This window comes from Netta rufina (genome assembly GCF_964035555.1).
Source record: "Netta rufina genome assembly, chromosome: Z".
Lineage (NCBI taxonomy): Eukaryota > Metazoa > Chordata > Aves > Anseriformes > Anatidae > Netta > Netta rufina.
The window spans coordinates 26,780,963-26,801,568 of record NC_140126.1 but is presented as its reverse complement, the minus strand read 5'-3'; the positions used below and the strand labels follow the sequence as shown (position 1 = coordinate 26,801,568).

The window sequence follows — 20,606 nt, the reverse complement described above, 5'->3', positions numbered from 1 at the left end:
TAGGGGTGAGCACAGGCTTGCTCTGTGGTGAAAAAAAAGGTATTTTCCTGCATTCCTGCCACAAGATGGAGTTTGTTTTCATTAAAAAAAAAAAAAAAATAGTGTGATAGCTAAAGTGTCACACAACTGCACTGTCCCTTATTGTAGATTGAAAGCATACTGGCAGTGTACTTGTTTCAGTTTGATGTTCAAGTTGTCGTGTCAGCAGGTGAAGTCAGGAAAAGTATCAATTCAGCTTTTGTGCTGTGATGCTACCAGCCCTGAGTGTAGGTTGGTATCACATTATTGGAGAGAAATACTATCTCAAATTCCTAGAGTGTTTTTATTTTCTATCCATAGATAACTGAATTCTAGTTTAATTTAGGTTAAAATGTTGCAGTTAGCTTGAAAAATAAGATGTTTATTTCCCCCCTCTATTCTCTGGTAGAGAATGAAAGGAGCACTCATTTGTTGCACATTGTTGATTTGTTCAGTGAACATGGAAGGGCACTTGCCTTAGATGTCTGTAGTTGTCCCTTCCCTAACCTTGGCTCTGTCCATATTGGAAGTAGAATACAAAGAGCTGATCCCCTCCTGCGGTATGGGAGGGGAAGAGAGATGAGAGTTGCAACTTCTGTCCAAGGTAGGATGTCTCATATCCTCTTTTCCTTTGAAAGGAAACCCAAGAGAGATATGGAGCCTGTTGGAAGAATCAGTGTGGAGACATAATTAGTAATCGTGTCACACTTAAATCTTTGTAGTGGGTGAATAACAGTTTATACAGGAATAAAGTAGGCTGACACTTCCTAGCTTGAGAATACTCCCATTTGTAGCAAAGTAAAATTCTTTTAATATCTTTTTGATCTGTATATATTTGAATACAAATCAGTCTTCCTTATTCTGTAATGTTATGGTATAATTCCATTAAGGGAAAATAAAGCTATTTTTTTCTTTTAAAGGAAGTGGTGACTTTATCACAGAATCACACAGACTCATCTAGGTTGGAAGAGACCTCCAAGATCACCGGGTCCAACTCTGACCTAACACTAACAAGTCCTCCACTAAACCATATCCCTAAGCTCTACATCTAAACATCTTTTAAAGACCTCCAGGGGTGGTGACTCAACCACTTCCCTGGGCAGCCTATTCCAATGCCTAGCAACCTTTTCGGTAAAGAAGTTCTTCCTAATATCCAACCTAAACCTCCCCTGGTGCAACTTGAGCCCATTCCACCTTGTCCTGTCACCAGGCACGTGGGAGAACAGACCAACCCCCACCTCGCTACAGCCTCCCTTGAGGTACCCATAGAGAGCGATAAGGTCGCCCCTCAGCCTCCTCTTCTCCAGGCTGAACAGGCCCAGTGACCTCAGCCGTTCTTCGTACGTCTTCCCCTCCAGGCCTTTCACCATCTTCGTAGTTCTCCTCTGGACACTCTCCAACAGTTTCATGTCGTTTTTATACTGTGGTGCCCAGAACTGCACACAGTACTCGAGGTGAGGCCGCACCAGCACAGAGTAGAGCGGGACAATCACCTCCCTTGACCTACTAGCGATGCCGTGCTTGATGCACCCCAGGACACGGTTGGCCCTCCTGGCTGCCAGGGCACACTGCTGGCTCATATTCAACTTGCTGTCTACCACGACCCCCAGATCCCTCTCTTCTAGGCTGCTCTCCAGCGTCTCATCGCCCAGTCTGTACGTGCAGCCAGGGTTTCCCCGTCCCAGGTGCAGGACCCGGCACTTGCTCTTATTGAACTTCATGCGGTTGGTGATCGCCCAGCTCTCCAACCTATCCAGATCCCTCTGCAAGGCCTTTCCACCCTCATTCGAGTCCACAACTCCTCAAAGTTTGGTGTCATCAGCAAACTTGCTCAAAATACCTTCTATTCCTACATCCAGACCGTTTATAAAAATACTGAAAAGTACCGGCCCTAAAATGGAGCCTTGAGGGACCCCACTGGTGACCGCCCGATCATCTTCTTCTGTCTTCTTGTTTTGGTCTGGGAAACTCTTGATTTATTTTGATAGAGAGTGTTTTTATCATTTCATTCTTATGTGATTAGGGAGAAGTGTAAACAAATAGATTGGGTGAAAGCATTGTCTGATTTATGTTTCATCTGTGCAGTGCAGCCTTGAGTTACTGATTGCATTTGTTACTAATGTATGTATACCCTGCAAGGCAGTCTTTTAAAGAGCCACAGGCATAGAAAAGTTGGTTGGAAGGAACCTCTGGAGGTCACATAGTCTCATTCCTTGTTTAATGTACTGCTGTCACAGATGCCAGATATGTCAGCTGTGACTTTGTCTAGCTATGTCTTGAAGACCTCTAAAGATAGAAATCTATTTATTGAGCCACTGTTCCTCTGTTCCCCTATGAGAATTTTTGTACTGAAATGACTGGATGTTCAGTGGCACAAACTGCCCAGAAAGGCTGTGTAGTCTCCCTCCTTGGAGATCTTCAAAATCTGCTTGGACACAGTACTGGGCACCCCACTCTTGGTGTCGCTGCTTGAGCCAAGGAGGTTGGACCAGATGACCTCCAGAGGTCCCTTCCAGCCTCAACCGTTCTGTTATTTTGTGACTACTTTATCTCTGTGTAGAACTATTGTTGAGTGTTTTCTAAATTACAGTTAGTAAAAGCAGGAGACTGAAAGATGGGAAACAGGCAGGGTATGTTGGGTCAGTGCAGGTAACATGAAGAAAGGATGCATAACAGCTTCTTTATTAGGATGTATTTTTTATTTATTTGATTATTATTTTGTTGTGTTTTTCTGGCTCTGATTTTTTTCAGCAATTAAATGTGTACATTGAGTGTGCTCTGAAAGGTACAGTGAGCTATGGTTCAAAATACGTCTAGCTGCTCTCAGTAACATTACTTTGTTTGTTGAAGTGAGTCATTTGAACCCTTTTAAGCAGTCTCTTTACCTAGGTTTATGGGCAAGAAAGCTCTAGCAGATTTCAGTGGGAGTGGTTTGAGAAATTGTCGCTCACAGGGTGCCTGTTCAACCCCTTATTCTCCATACGGGAGTGGCGGTTCAGCTTAGTGACTGTGCTCTGTGGAGGTCGGGCTGACGTGCTTGCATGGCCATGCTCTGTGTGACAGGGCCAGTACTAGGCAGCTGGTGGAGGGTGACCTCCCTTGCCATTGCTGTTTTTGCCTAACACATCTGCTTGTCATTTTAGAATCTAAACTCCAAGATCTCAATAGATGTTTACTGTGGAAATCTAATTCTTCATAATTTTATTAAAAGACATTCACATTTAAAATATTCAAATTCACTTACTTGTAGGTACCAAAGTTAGTCTGGAAACTGGACACAGGTGAGTTTACCCCAGGAAGTACTAAGTAAAAGTTTCTTTAAATCCTTCCTTTATTGAGTTTGTTTTGTTTTGTTCTATTTTGGAGCAAAATTTTCATTTAGAATTTGGTGAATGAGGAAAACCAGGGATTACTTTTTTTTTTTTTTTTTAAGAGCTTAATACTATTGCTATAACTTTTCTTCTTTTGAATTTAAATATGTTATTATACAAGGGTTTTATTAAGGTAGAAGATGAGTTTCCCAAAGTTAGTTTGCTATATATATGCTAATTCTCTCTAGTAGTGCAAATACATGTTGCATTTTCCTTTTTTTTGTTTTGTGGTATGTGCTAGCACCATAGGACATCTGGTGTGTTAAAGGGGGAATGAGACTGCAGTGCTACACTGTTACAGGTATATTATTAGTTCACAGAGGATGTCAGCTAGGGAACTAATTGTGTGGGTCTTATGGCACATGTATTCTATTAGCCATGTTTTGATGATGCATACATTGGGCTATATTTCATTTATTTTTTTTACCCCCTTCTTTTCTAAAAATCTTTTTTTTTTTTTTTTTAAAACCTCGATTCAGATTACATTGTAGATTGGGCTCAACTTCCTTGTGCTTCTAATCAGTTTTTCTGTTCTTATTGTTCTGTCTGTTATCCCATATCTTTCCTACTGCATGTACTTCAGGTGTTGCTGCAATGGAAGAAATATTTACTTAAGATTTTGGTTATTAATTCTTCATTTCTCCACTGTTCCAGAAGGGAGTGCTGGGGCAAAGAGAGAACACATTTCTGTTGTCTACATTACTTTTTTCAAACTACACTGCATCGTACAGTACCTGAAGCTGAAAATATGAAATATTTGTTTTATTTCAGTATTTGCAACATATTTTAAATTTTTCATTTTAATTTTAATCATATTGGGATTGAAATTCTTTCTTTAAAGATGAAGCAAGATAGTCTGGCAGCCCCGTGTTTTTATTTCTTCATGTTCTTGCCAGATAACATTGCTTTATGGTGTTAAGTAACCACCATATGTCCAGACTTAATTTTCAGTCAGTTTGTCAAGAAAGTTTGTATTAGGTTTAGTTCATTTAATGAACAGCATTATACTTAATCATAGCAAATATGTTTTGAATGCAGCTGATTCCTTAAAATATGTAATAAAAATACTGATAATTATTTTTTTTTTCATGTTGTCAAAATGTTTGGGTCATTGTTTTAATAAAACATGTTTCTTTATTTTTATCACTTTTCCTGTAATGTGAAGTCTGTGATCTCTTATTTTTGGTAGCTGAGGGCTGTTTAAATTTTGTTACATGTTCAGTATGTGGAGTTTCAAATTAGGGTTGATACCAGCCCTGTGCCCTGTCTTAACAGTGTTTTATTTCAGATTCAGGTACAATGTTCAGGAAACCTCACGATGTAATAAGTGGAAAATAAAAATTTGATTCTTCCCCTCCTCGCCATATTGGTTAATGATTGATTTTTTATCTTGAGATATGAAGAACTTCTCAATGTGTTTTGTTTAATTATACATGTATAATTGTGTGTGTGTATGTATGCACATCTTTGCACAGACAGGCAAGCATCTATTAGGAAAAAATGCAATTCATGCCTATTTTTCATAAATACAAATATCAAATCTGACTTTATTTGTGTTAAAGCAAGTAGTCTGTGATGATTCTATTTGACAATTAAATCAGCATAGTTTGTATGACTCCTTAGGTTTTTAACTAATGCTTAGGACTCCAGAATGTGAGTACTGTCAAAATCTTGTGGTGATGGTTTTAATCTAAATGAATAGGTCAAAGTTTGCCGTAGGAATGTAGAAATAACTGTAAGAATCTCCATTGTTTTGAGCTTATATAAGATGGTGATGCAGCCGCTTGTTTTGAGAAATGCGTGTAATCTGTTGTTAATCCTGGTACTTTACGCAGTTGACCACTTGCTTTGTCTTCAGGATTTTTTGTTGTTACATCCATATATAGTGTAATATAGCATAACTAGGTTGGAAGGGCCCTATTAGGAAGGTGTTTTTTCTGAAACCTTTAGGCTTTGCCACTACCAGAGTAACCATATCAGTAATCCAATTTCATTGGTAACTAGCATATCTGTTTAGTGATTTCCAGATATTGCTTGCTCTTCGAGGGTATTTTTTACTGTAACATAAAGAGGTCCCAGACCCTAATACGTAGTTCACTTTGCAGTGTCAGAGAACATACCTTGCAGGTAAGATACTATATTTCTTAAGTTTGTGGCATAACTTCTGGATTTTGCTTGTTCCAGAACACTGATGTGAATGTTTATTCTGTGAATTAAATTTCTTGCAGTGTTGCCTTAATTTTTCAGTGGTATATTATGAGCATTGTAATGGATTTGTTCTTTTTCTTTATTCTTTTTTTTTTGAGAAAAGACTTCTCCACAGATACTTGTAGTTTAATGTTTGCTTTTGCTGCGTCTAGTTCTGATTCGTCATGTTTACGTGACTCACCGTCAGCCATCTGTTAGTTATAGTTTAACTTTAAAGTCTGTATGTAATTTGGTTTTATTAATGAAGTACAACAGCATTATGAAGCTTTTCTCTTTTAATCTTAAAAGGAAAAAAATCGGTATCTAAAAAAGCAATCACAAAGAAGAGGAAAGGTGTCACAAAGTCTGCCATACCAGAATTTCAGGTAAATAATTTTAATTTTTGTTTTAAATTCTTGAAAGCTGAATGCCTATATATTAAGTCCTTTACTGTCTTACACAACTTGGAAATCCTAATCAAAGGTAAATTTCCCTTTTCCAGATTAAAAGGTTTAATAATGTTTTTAAACGTGCATTTCACATTTTCTAAATAGAAAAATATTTCAGCATTTTTTATTATATGCAGCTTACATAGTGTTTCACAGTATTGTTTAAGATCTCAGATAAGGTTGATGCAGGACAAAATATGGAAAACCAGTAGTTATTCATGGAATTTATAAGGTAGATATAATTTTCCAGGATAAAATTACTTGTGTTATTTTTTGTGTTGTCATTGTTTTTGTTTTGTTTGTTTGTTTTGTCTTTTTTTTTTTTTTTTAATGAGGTGTTTCATTGTGAGCCTTGAATTGAATTCTAGCTTGATTTACTGAAGGATTTGAAAAAAAATCTGTATGTTCATGTGTTCATCCTGTTTGTAACTTTCACCTCTTATCTGCACTTGACCTTTAGACCAGAGAGCACTATGCAGAGAGTGGTAATTATAATATGTTTTTTATGGTACTGTAACAGAAGTATTAAAGTACCTAATTTTTAAGTCAGCATTTATGTATGCATACTTGCTTGAATTGAAGTTCTCATTTGGTTCTGAGAATATCCTTTTATAAAACTTTTTTTTTTTTTCAGAAAGCCATCTGTGCTTTTCTGAGTCAATAGAATTAGCTACAACTAATAGAATTTATTTAGAAATAAATAGAAATTATTATTTGATAGAATAAGCTACGACTGTTTTGTAAAATCCTCACAATAAATTATCTTCATCCATTATGACAATGGTGGAGTTACTAGAATTTCTGGTGGTAAAATTGATTAGTAGTGGTCAGTATTGAGTAAGGACTGATTTAAATGTATTCTGACTTTCATCTGTGTGTCTGTGGTAGTGACTAAAATCATTCCTGAGAACTCCAAAAAGTAGGTAGCGTCTAAAAATTTTTGGTTTTGTTGTTCTCAGCACATTTGCTGCATGCTATGAATGTACATGGTTAAGTTAGAAATGGGTTTTACATTATTTAACTACTGCATTTAAATAGTCCTTCTAAAGCATTATCTAAAACTTAACCTAACTTCTTGTCTAACCGAGGTAAAGTGTATGTTTCCTTCCTTATCTATTTAAATGCAAAATTAACGTTTTTACATTTACCTATGTAAAATGTTAATTAAAATTTAACAAAATAATCCCATCTCTTTTGATCAAATCTAGGCTTTACATCTGGTTTAGGTGAAAGTAGGATCTGTCAGTATGAGCAGTTTAATCTTATTAGGGAACTTTTCAAACATTTAAATTTCTTTTTTCAAGAGGACAGGCAGGACTATTATAATGTGCCGCAAACACTTGCAAATATTAAAACATTTATATTTGCAATACTCCTAAAACTAGTGTACACCAGCAGTGTAAAGCATGTATCTTGATACTTTACATACATAGATTGCCAAATTTCATAAGATATTATGAATACTTGAAGGTGAGACTATATTTTTAAATATTTGATAAGACCAGTCTTTACAGTGTAACATGCAAGGGAGGGTATAACCATAAAAGATGTTGTAATTCATATCTAAACGTTAGGTCTTTTAAGGAAGAAAGCAAATAAATGAAGCCTTTTTGAAAATTTCTATGCTGTTTTATGTGCCTGCAGTCTACAGATGTAAGAAATAAAGAAAAAAATAAAAGCCATACAGTACTTTATTTCATAGGAATAGATCCTGCACCTTAGTGTAAATCCTTTACCTGATAAAATAAATAAATAAATAAATAAATAAATCATTTATCTGAGAAAATGAATATTATTACATTTTTTTAATGTATGCAGTCACAGAGACCAAATGACCCAAATTGTACATTAAAATTGATTATTAACAACAACAAAGAAAATTAGGATGTGTTTAATAATCCTAACGTTTATAATGCCAGTTTTAAACATCTTTTTGAGGAAACATATCACACAGATTTTCTATTCTCTCATAGTTTGAATGTCATGGACAAAACAGTGAAAGCACAGGTCAGTGAAAATCAATGAACATCACTCCCTACTTATATGTAATTTCAGACCTTATACCAAGTTTTTAGCTCGAGGGTGTTCTTAAAAAAGCAGTTGTCAATTAAAGTCTTTTTACCAAATAAAAGCACACAAAACATATGCTGTTTTTAATATTTTGTTAATATTTTCAATATTGTTGTACTTTTCTTTTTAAAATAAATTCTGATTTACAAGGTTATAGTTACTGTTTCTTGTTAATGTTTTAAGGAAATGGCAATAATTATACTCCTGTACAGGAAGGATACTGAGGTGTTTTTTTTTTTTTTTTTTTTTTATACTTCTGTCCCTGTTACAAAGTACCTTTATATCCAGTAGTGTTTTCTACCAGTCTTTTCCCATCCCTATATACACAGGTAGCTATATAGACCTTTGTATACCATAACTGAAGAAGGAACACGTTTCAGGGAACTGGGCTAACACTTTGGCTTTTCTGTAACTGTGTGTAACAGTTTCAGCTTTCATCAGCAGTGGTCTATGTTAAATACAGAGCTCATAAAGGAGGTATCTAGATATTTTCCACTTGGAAATTGCAGCAAGAAAAGAACAGTTTCATGGGAAAGTAACTTAAAATCATGCAGATAACCTGAATTTAGGCACAAAACCACACAGAAGTGTTCCGTGTTTACAAACCTTGGCTGAAGTTCCAGCTGATTAAGTAGGGTCAAGGAGGGAGCATCCATGATCCAGGGGAGTGCACTAGCTGTGTATTTGTGAATAGATCCACAGATTCAATTTTTTTTATAATGACAAAATTCATTTATTAATTCTGAGGGATCACTGGAGGGTCCCAAGTTGGAATGGTGCTTGTCTTGCCTTAGAAAAATCTGCAGAAATTTCTTATTCCTGTTTTTCCTCCTTGGGGTTCTAGAAAGCAGTGAAGGTGTTTGAGAGATTACCAGAATCTGAGATTGTATCCTAAAGGGGGAAGTTTAACACTGAATTTGCAAATTTACTGCAAAACTCAATACCTGAAGCTTCCTTTGTGTTCATTTGAGAAACAGGATGCTTATTGCCTGTGAAAGTTCAGCCCATATGTAGTAAGTCCCACGCCTGATCTGAAAATGCCTGTAAATAGTAAACATGTACATGACTGATGTACGTGACTTCTACATTTATGGAAATACTGACAACCCAGATCTTTAAGTCACTGTGTAATAGGGAATAGGGACTAATTTTTCACTCCCTGTAAGTCATGAAGGAAATGTTTTTTTTTCTCTACAGATTCTTTTTCTCATGATAGATAATTAGAACACGTTCCTCATGAGCAGTGTGTGAAACGACAGTGAACTGTCAGAATGTGACAGGAACATTAGATTGTAACATCAATACCTTTCTTTTTGCATTCACTTTCACTTAACCTGTTTAAACATATACACCAATTTACAAAGGGAGTATTGCTTGCAGAAAATTGAATTGCTAAGTTCATGCAGTTAACAACCATAAGCAAAGAATACTGAAACATATATTAGAGTCTCATTATGAGAAATAGCTGCTAGATTCCCTATCAAGATGATCTAAAGAAAATTTTCTGTGTGTTTACTGACAGTCAGTAGATGTAATGCAAAAGAAAAAGTTTTAAATTCTGTGCCTAAAACAATAATGATGTAAATAATTGAAAAGCATTATTTTTTCTCTTGCAATATATTGCAAAATAATTGAAGTCATAAGCTAAGCTTGTTAAGTAAGATAGTAAATAAAGGCTGAAATAAGCTATTACTTATTCAACACAATTTTAGAAATTCCCAATGATTTTACTGATCTTAATACATCCTAATGGCAGCCTATAAGGCTATTCAGCCTACAGAAGAGAAGACTTGAGGGTGACCTTATTGCAACCTTTCAGTACTTGAAAGGGACTTACAAAAAAGATGGAGAGCGACTCTTTGCATGGTCAGATTATGACATGACAAGGGGGAATGGTTTTAAACTAAAAGAGGGGAGACTTAGATTAGAGATTAGGAGGAAATTCTTCACTCAGAGTGTGGTGAGGCATTGAAACAGGTTGCCCAGAGAGGTTGTGGGTGCCCCATCCCTGGAGGTGTTTAAGACCAGATTATACGAGGCGCTGAGCAACCTGGTCTAGTGGGTGGTGTCCCTGTCTGTGGCAGGGGGTTTGGAACTAGGTGATCTTTAAGGTCCCTTCCAGCCCAAACTATTCTATGATTTTATAATGATTTTATGTTTTATGACCGTAAGTGCATTAGAATTTTTTAGGCCAGCTAACTAAAATTTGAGAAATTCTCGAACTACTTATCTTTGTAGTTTCAATCCCCTTCTGTTTTACATACAGAATACAGTCCACTCTTAAAGCACTGTTATTCTCATCTTTACTTCAACATGCTGGCTTCATTATGTAAAAAATGTTGCCCAAACAATAGAATTTTCAGAAAAAGCTCCTTCCCAACCAGTGTATATCTTTAATATCTTATCTCAAATACTTCTTTTCATAAACAAATACAGATTTCTTCTTTAATGCTTTTGTAGTGGTTTTCAGTACAGTGTTGGAGTGTTTCAGACACTAAACTCATTTTGACAATAAATCCTGTAAGCTGAACTGGTGCTACCTTCATTGTTTTATCAGTGGATAAGTGATACACAGATATTAGCCTTGAAGTACATCTGTTCTGATGCCAAACTGAGACATAGATTTGATTACTCCTCCCTGTCACTACCAGCCCCAAGACAACTAATTTTTATATATTTTAGGTTTTTGTTTTGTTTTGTTTTGTTTTGTTTTGTTTTTTATGTTGATGTAATTTGGACTGATACACACTGACGATTTTGCAAATCGGATTCTTATGTCTCAAGTGACTGTTCTGAAAAGGAGAAACAGGACTAGGACCTGTGACAAGCTTGGCAACATGAATTGTCCGATGACATGTGGAAGCTGTATGGTAAAGATAAAATTGGTATTTCCAGGAAAGCATTCAACTAACATGATACTGAAGTCATCCTTCTTAAAAAACTCCTGCCTTACTACAAATGAACTTTTAGAGAGAAGTTCATACACTTCTAGCAAATGAAGTACAGGGCTGAACAGATAGTATCTTTCTTTGGTTCATAGTTCTTGCTTTGTCTTTGATCATTGAATTAAACACATTTGGTATGAGAAAATAAAATGCAACGATACAATTCAAAAACTGAATCGTCAGTTACATATGGAGTATGTAAAGTTCTGTAAAGGGAAATGTATGTAGTTCTGTAAAGGGAAATCTCTACCTATGGCTTTTTTGAGTTATGTCAAGGGCTTGATGTGACAAACTTGCACATTTTTGTATAATAATGCTGTATTATAAGTTTGCTTGCAGGCCAGATGGGAGAAGAAAAAACAATTACTTGGCTTCTCTTTTACATTTATGTACTTGGAACTTATTTACATGCAAAACAGACATGCAGTATTGAACCTCATAGAGTTGCCCATAGCAATAATATTTTTCTGGATCAAGAGAGAAACTAACTGGAAGTTAATTTTTACACATTTTGTCTACAGCAACACAGTGAAAATTTCCTTATTCATTCTCTAGTTTGAACTTCTAAATATGAACACTGTAAATTTTTAGTTGGAGCTGCTCCATTTCCCTAAAGTGCTCTTAAATGTACACAAATATGATGAAAATAGTTGTATGTATGATATTAGAGGCTTCTGAAATGTGTTTTGCTGAAATTGTCTGTTCTGTGTTGTAATAATGAAACAACTTAGTGTTTTTTATATGAATTTACTCCAAATCTAGAACATTATGTGCAACTGAAGTAAAGATGTATTGTTGTGAATTACTGATTTGGCATAAAAAGATATTAGCAATTTTATTATAATAGTGTATTTGTGGGCTTTTTTTTTTTTTTTTTTTTTTTTTTCCTACTTGGATTTGATTATTTTTTTTTAAAGTTACTTCAACATGTTTTCAATAGTAATGAAAACATTTCCACCTAAGGGTGGAAAAGTCTTTAGATGCAGTGGCCCGAACGAATCTAATAGCTTAATCATTTCCAGGTTAGTAAGTCTGTAATTGCCCTAAGTGACAGTAAGCCAAAACTTAAAGGTCATTTGTGTTTCTTTAAAAATTTACTCAAGGAAATGACATCCATATTGTGAAAGGAAAAATGTAAAAAGCTGTTTGCTAAGAACAGGAGCAAGAAGAAATTCCAATGCATTAGATATAGTACCTTTGCTAAAACAAAAGAGTTTTGATAGGCATATATAGGTTTTCTTTCTGGAATACTTCATATAAACATACAAGGTTCTGTTCATGTCAAAGTTGTAACAAGTGTAATAATATTATAATCACAGCATAGTCCAAAGCTAGCACATATTAACTCACCAAGTTATTGTTTGGTACTCAAGCCTGTTCTGACTCATTGCTACGCTTGAGATAAATTTGGTAATTTGTGTCATTCACTGCAGTTTTGAGAAAATACCTACATTTTGGAATGGAAGCTCATATGCAGAGATGCAATTTATATCTGAAGTGAATTACTTTCTTAGTAATTTGATTTGAAGAGGTCCTTTTTTTTTTTATTTTTTTTTTTACATTAAATAATATAAGGAAATAAAAATCACATGGTTGGCACCAAGTAATAGCATGTGCTTTTAGATTTTATTTGACTTCATTGTGCATTTTCCAAGTCCCACATTACCAAGTGTTTATGTTCATTTGTTTTTTAGCTTATTTGCACTAATCTTGATGAACTCAGGGAATTAATCACAAAGATTGAGAATGAACTCAAAGATCTGGAGGACATTAAAAAGAAATCGGTATGTGACATAAAAAGTTTTCTCTTGTATGAGTATAAAACTATGCCAGTTATTTGCTGAGGCCTGTCAATTGAAGATTTTATGCCTTTTCAGTGATTGCATGAAACATCGTAAGGTTGGAGACCTTATCTTCATTTCTTCTGTATGTAGTACACTGTTCACAACGTTCTTTTGATAAGTAAATTCAGTAACTATTTGTTTACACTTTTCACTGCCAGAATAAAATGTGAGTAGTGGTAATACCTTAGAAGGAGCAGTTCATTTCTGTTAAACATGTTCCTTGAGAACAAACTTGCCAACAGGCTTACTGGGCAGAGTTCTCTTATCTGTCGATGCAGGACTGATCAGATCTTCTTGTGCCCTGACTGTCAAGATGATTTTCAGGATTTCTAACTTTTATTTTGCAAATAAGTTACTAAAACTGTCTTTGCTTATGTTTTGTATTCAAGTAGGTTGTACAGGAATGCATGCTATCTGGCTTTAGATACAATATTGAGATATAAATTTTCCCTGAAGTACCCTGAGAGTCTATGCAGCTGAAAAACTTAAAAGAATAACCATTAGAAAGAGAATCCACTATGTTTGGGGTTTCGTTAGGAGGCACTGATTCTCCTCAGGGTGCGGGCTGGCTTTAAATGAGTAAATTGTGCTCATTTAAATGGCCCCGTACAGCCAACTCTTGTTAGTAATGACTTTTTCACTGCAGTTTTCTTTATTAAACCTTTGGCAGGCAAATCTGTGTCTTTCCTATGAGTAGTAGTAGACAAAAAAGTTGCTTTTTCTATACCTTAGAAATTAGGATGATAATTTATGTGAATATCCTTAGTCTCATGCAGAAACATCCTTTCTTTATAATTTTTTAAATACAGGAGAGAGACATGGTGCAGGATAGGTACTGAAAGACAAATTTCAGTGCAGACACTTAACATTATAGCTGTCACAACATCCAAAGAAAGACAGACTTCACTTGAAGTTATTTTGTAGTTGCTAAATTGCAGATTGGTTCTAAGATAAGATTGTCAAGAGGTTATCAGAAAGGCTATGTCAACAATAGAAGAAAAAGCCAAAAATTAGAGTACACATCAGCATACCAATAATCCTAGTATAGGTGAGACTTTTAGTACTAGTAAAACCATACCAAAGCTTGTTCAAGGGTAGACAAATGCTAAATATGTCATAATTGCTCTTTGAACTGAAATCTGATAATGTCATTATGTAAATAAGTTGCATGACTTCAGCAGGAATACTATGTTTAGTTCTAATCACACCATCTTAAAAACCAGACAAACTCTCAAGTACGGGGGAGTTGAGATACAACTCAATCAGTGGTCAGAAGTTATGAGGTAAGGACAATCTTTCTTTGTGCTTGTATAGCTCTATCTGATCATAATTCTGTGTCTTTAAACACTTGTGATATAGAAATACAACATAAAGAATAAAGACTAATTGCTGAAGAAATGATCATAAATAAACAGTGAAGTATTGATTTAAAACATTGGAAATGTTTTAAAAATTGCATACTTCTAAAAAATACAAATAAAAAGATGTTAAGTTAGCAAACTTGGCTAGACAGAATGTGGTTTCACTTTGCAAGGGAAGTTATTAGAGTTGCATTTTTGATGCCAGTAATGCCATGCATAATTAAGTTAGATAACTTTAGAAGAGAGGCAGACTTTTGTCTGTCAGCTCTGACACAAATGGCAGTGGCAGTTCCAGAAGCATTCTCAATTTCTTTCAGTTTTCTGTAGTGCCTTGCATATTAAGTGAAACATACTGATTGAACATTGCAAATATGACCTAATGTGAAAGCTCATTTTAATATGATAAATGATGATAATTTTAAGGCTGTTCATGGCCTTTTCTTGTTTGGAACTGAAGATGGTGGAAATGGTGGTGTTCTTACTACTTCATGGTATCTGTCTTGATGTTTTTTTTTTTTTTTTAATGGTGAATCTTCTTCTTCATGACTAGCTCTCTTGGTAATACCAGTTATAGTATTTGTTAACACATGTTACTGAGTTAAACTCTCACAGAAATCTTTAAAGCTTATGGTAAATACTACTGCGTATTAAAACTATAGCTTTTCTAATTTACATTAAGACTTTAATGTACAAGCTTTTTCTTTGTCCTAACTGTCCTTTGTTTCCAAGGAAATAATTCTAGACTATATAAAAGGAATTCCTTTTCCAAATTTTTGAAGTACTGAAGTCTATAATGAAAAAGCTGAACTATAAGACTTCTTTAACATGAGTAAACATACTGTTTGCTGGCATTTTTGTAGATAGTTGGACTCATATCTGACACTTTTCAGAACATCATCTGGAGCCAGCAAATGACACGAGAGATACTTAGCTCAAATAAGTTTTGTTTGGCAAGTTAAAAGCAAATTAAAACAGGGTTATGTAAAGGAAAGACATGGATAATTTTAATGTAGGCATTACTACCAATTCCTCCCACAACAGTGAAATAATAAACCTATTTGAAAGAATTTTCATTACTCTTTTGTACATCTGCAATACCATTTGAATTAGCTATGAATAGAAGTTATCCATTACACTTCTGCTTCATTACTGTTGATTTTTTTGTAACAATGATAAGATTTTCATTAGTGCCGGTTTGCAGTAACTGTCTAGAGAAAAAAAATGAAATTTGACCTCAATTCTTTAATGCTGAACAGAAATTCAGTCTTAGTATTACTTCTTTCCAGACTGCTTTCCTCTTGAACTCTAGCCACAGTTCAGATGTGAAGCTGCATTTTCACACATGCTTTCAACTGACGTAAGTGAAAACTGCTGCCAAAAAATAGTTCCTATTCTCCATCACTCCATCAGCTTCTGTTTTCTCTGCCACTCCATAAGAGAGGGTAGCAAAATTCTTTGTTCAGCTGCATGGTGAATTGAGTCTGCAATAAACCAAACATTCTTTTCCACAGCTGATGAGGTGGTTTTAACCCAGATCATTTTCCTAGGGCAACTTAATAGTGCATTTGCACAGATACCTCTCTGCTTGTCTTCTGCCACAGATTGAAGGGTTGCTGTAAGGACAAGAGTGAGCATCTCAAACAAAAGAAAGTGGGACTGCTTTTGTCATGAGAAGTGCTCTTTTGTGGCAGCTGAAGTTATTAGGGATATTACAATCTAAGACAGAGGTGCTCTAAAATTCTCTATCTGTTCAGCTACTAAATAATTCCTCTCCTCACTACCTTATGAATTTCACGATGGAGAGAAAATAATATATTGGGCAGATTTGTTATTTGTTTGAGTATTTAGATGGGAAAAAGAAAGCTGGACACGCATAAAAGGGAATTGAGGGATTTGCATCAAGTGGAGGAAATCTAATCCCTGTGTACCATCTTGTAAAATGATGGTGGGTAGCTCCATCAAGAATGTCTAATATAGAATGGCTTCTGGCTTTGGCATGTCCTAAAGCATGTGTCCTGGCACAAACATTGTGTGAGGAGCTGTAGAAGAAAAACCAAAGGGAAGTTGGCATACTGTGACTTGAGAGGAGACTTCAGGAGGTGACATCTCCTTAGGTGAAGTCTCTTTTGTACCTTTGAAAGGAATGGAACCTTTCCACAAGGCACCTCGTGTAGTCTGGGCAAAGAATCTATCACCATTTTCTGAAATTATGTGATATGTTATTGTAGTTTTAAAGATTTGTTTGTGACTACTGAAGATATTAGTCTTTATTTTAGTCTGTCTTTACAGGAAAGTACACAGTGCTAAATTTCATTCTTCCCCCCTCATTATTCATGATTCTCAGAGAATATCTTGAAGTTTTCATCAGAAGGTCAAATGCAGCATACAGTGTGGAAGTGAGTGAGAAAGGTGCCAGCACTCAAGTAGTACCTGACTCTATTCAGCAGCCTTGTGTACTGCTGAAATATAACTGTAATTTGGATCTGCCATCTATTGCTTTGAGTGCTGGGTATTGTCAGAATAGTATCTTAGATTTCTATCTTGTAAACTGTTCTCTGATGTCGCTGTATTTGTCATTATGGAGCACTATGTTTTTTAGTTATGGAATTACAGTAGGCCAGCCCCTGATGGACTGCCTTAAAATTGTCAGTATAATCTGAAGGCTAAAGTTCTTGATTTTATTTTGCTATGTAGAAAATTTTATATCCTTAAAGGAAATCTAAGATCTAAAATCTGAGATAGGCTAATAGGACCCAAAAAGAAGCCAAGTAAAAAATGGCAGTTAACAAATGACACCTTTACAAATTAGCATATCTGAAGAGTCAGGAAGTAAGGAACTTGTTTTAAGTGAGGAACTTCTTTTTTTTTTAATTAAAAAAAGTGTTACTCATTTTTGTGTATTTGTGTGTGTGTACACTCGTATGGTGTACATATTTTTAAAAAGTATGTTTTGCTGTGTTTCTATGTCACATTTGAAAAGTGATGTCCTTTCATTTTAAAGCAATAGTAAAAAAGGAATGAATATGAAAAGAAAACTTACAACAAGAAAAATTAGATTTTAATAAGAATTGTCTGTTTTGTTGCTAATACCATCATAGGTAAGATGCAGCGAAAGTCATCACTAGTCAGTAGACAACTGAGAATCTGAAATACAGTGTTGGCTAAAAATCATTCTCTTGAAATTTTACTCCATTTTTACATCATGTTTGCTGAGAATGTATATATATATAAGCATGACAGTTCATTTGAATGGGAGCTCTTTGACATTTGCTCTAACTAGTAAATTAATTAAGAAATGCAAAGTAACACCTTTTGTCCTGATCAGTATGCAGGATAACAACTAACAGTCTGAAATTTTTAATCCTTTTATTTTTTTTTGGTGTTTTCTGCTGTGTCAGGTAAAATGAGGGAGAGTTGCAGAGTGAATAGAAATTTCTTTACTGCTATTCAGATAATCACCTTCTTTAGTCATCTGAAGCCATTTTTGCATGAAACTGTTAATTAAGCTATTCTGTAAGTCAGTAGTTGTATGTATTTAACTGTTGTATAGTACAGCTGAACTTGAGTATTTTTTAATCTCTTCTTGCCATTGTGTAGTATGAAACTGTGACAGGATTGCAGATGCTTGTATCAGATAGTAAATTTGGGGCTTAGAGAAGCCTGCAGAGGCAGGTGTTATTTCTTAACCTGACTTTATAGTAAGCATGTTTGTTGTAAAGTGAACTGGGTTGCGACAAGATCAGTTAACTCTAGACACTGTCCTATGTCTATGTTAGAGCTTAGATCGTCTAAAGAGAGCATAAACATTCAAAGATTGTTTATTGAAATGTAAGAATTTGTTGGTAGTGCCATTGGATTTGAATCATTGCATGCAAGTCTGATTCGTAACTGCATAGATGTCTGCGGAGGGAGAAGAGAGACTGGAGCCCAGGATTCCTGAAGTTAAGTACACAGGGTTAAAATGATAAAGGGCAATATGTTCCAGAGTAGGAAGCCAGACTCTCCCTACAGGAAAAGTCAGACAAAGGTGAGGGGAAGGAGAGTTAGCTAGTCAAAGGAGATAGCCAAGTTGACAACTAGCCAGGGTTTGTAGGAAAAGGATTGAAAATTTTGCTGTTTTGCAAAGGTGTGTAACACTCTAGTGTTCTTGACGTAGTAATAAGAAAGATAAAAACCTCCTTTGTAAAGGTTTTGGATTTTGCTGTTTTCTAATGTTGTTTCTGAAGGTTTAAATTAGGTGGTTGTGTTTCCTAACCCAGGTAAACATCTTTGTCTATCTTTAGGGGTGGATATATCTTTTAAGTAGATGAATAACAGAAGTGCTGAAGACAAACTAAGGCTTTCTGCAAGCTTAAATTCATACAAGCTTAAATTCATAAGCTGCAGAAATCTGTATTTAGAAGTGCACCTGAAGATTCAGAGTTCAAAAGAAGGGGGGAACTACCAGTTCAGGTCAGAAGTATTTAGGACTTCTGACATAAATTCGTTTGTGGGATCCACAAGACTGTTCAAAGCCATTTGAGCCACATTGAGCCAGGACAGTATGATGGAACAGTGTCTTTTTATTGTTGTTGTTCAATGTGTTCATAGGAAATGGAAGTATCCAAAATAAGAGAAGAGACTGACTTTTTCACTGCCACGCATTAATTAAAAAAGAAAAGAAAAGAAAAAAAAAAAAGATACATAGCAGAAATAATGCAAAATGGCTTATTTACTAAATACACAGAGGAAGAATTTTAGAAATGTATTTAGGAAAGAAATGGGCAATATTGCCATCTGTTTGAAAATGTTTGGTAGGGGAACTGTGTTTGAATAAGAATGAACAACAATTCCCAAGAATGCTTGGTGGAAACATATGCAACCACCAAAAATAGATTAGGGCTTTTACTAATATTTCTGTGATTCATACACCAACTTTACAAATTGTAAAGTGGAAAAAAATATATAGTGTCTTCTCATTTGGGTTCGGTGGAAAATTTGTTGGTACTGGGTTAAATTTTCTTCACTTGTTAGCATGAGGTGGACTTCTTCTCCCAATTCTTCTGCTCCCTCCTCAGTGAAATATGCACTGTGCTTGACAATTTGGGATGTAAGGAGTTCTCTGTTATACTTGTTTGCAAAGTTTTATATTTATACTAATATACATGCAAACAGATAATTATACTGTCTGAGAAATCTGTGTATGCTTTTGATTTAAACTTTAGATGAGGGGATCCTTATCCTAAATCTTTAATGGAATAACATAATAGATCTAGTTGTAGTCTTGCAGCTGAAACATAATATTTTAATTTCATCTCAGGTTCTGTATCACTATGCATCTTCTTCTGCAAAATATCTAACATACTCTTTTTCCATTCTTTGTCCTAAAAACTTGATTTGTACTTTACTGACTTTCGAATAGTCTGTTATTGCTTCTTCCTGGCTTGTCTGCATCTTTAAAAACACTGCTATAGCTCCAAAACATTGAATTTGGAGTCTGAAATAAGTTTTTGAAATTCACATTTATGTTTGTGCTATTTCTTATAGTCCTGAGATGAAAATGAGCATGTGGAGTTTTTGGAAATTCAAGCAGCTAATTATTTGCTTGCCATGAAGGAATATAGCCAATTATAGGCTTCAAATTTTGAAAGATTTCCCACAACAATTACTTCTCTGCAATTCCTGGCTTATGCTTATTTCATTAGCTTTCTGTATTTTTGTCTCAGTCTTGTGTTTTTCATAGCTTCTCCAGTACCTCTGTTGCTCCCTGTATTAGGTGTATTTTTTCACAGCTGTTTTCTCTTAACATCCCATCATTTTTCATGCCTTTCCTAGTTTCTAGGCTAGTCCTCCAATAAATGTATGCTAAGATGTTTCACCTAAGCCACTTCTATCATTTATCTTTTAAAATTCCAGATGTGAAGGTGTGAGTTCTGCATCAAAGATATGAATAGATACTCATACATTTAATATGGAATGTTTTCATCATAGAGATACTGCTGTGTATTCAGGACATTCCATAGTGCTTTGGATTTCGGTCAGTTAGTATATTATTTTGAAAAAGCATGCAAGGCATTCCTGTCAGTACACATAGTTGAAATAAAACAGTTGATTTTAAGGTGTTCAGTTGAAGGATAGTAAAATATATATATATATACAGAGTTAAGAAAGATGAAAAATTCAGCTATATGAAAGTCAGATGAGATACTTAATTAGTTAAAAGGAACATCAGCTTTTTTAAACAGCTTAAGATACTGCATGCATCCAGTTTCTTCATGAGTCACAGAAGTATAAATTAATATCTTGAATTTCTTATAATTAACAGCAAAATGTGACAGTTCAGTGGTATATAATTTGTCTTCTGAGTTAGTTTGGCAAAGAT

At 35.0% G+C, this 20,606-nt stretch overlaps 1 protein-coding gene across 3 annotated transcripts in view; it reads left to right on the top strand.

The window, feature by feature from the left end:
- Positions 1–20,606, top strand: part of BRD10 (bromodomain containing 10) — a 61,025-nt gene that overhangs the window by 20,437 nt on the left and 19,982 nt on the right. For 2 of the 3 annotated variants that reach the window (XM_084305417.1, XM_084305419.1), the window contains exons 4-5: positions 5,886–5,962; positions 12,735–12,824. In XM_084305417.1, coding sequence (XP_084161543.1) covers positions 5,886–5,962; positions 12,735–12,824 — 167 coding nt within the window. The remainder of the gene's footprint in view (positions 1–5,885; positions 5,963–12,734; positions 12,825–20,606) is intronic. The other variant, XM_084305418.1, reaches the window with a different exon arrangement.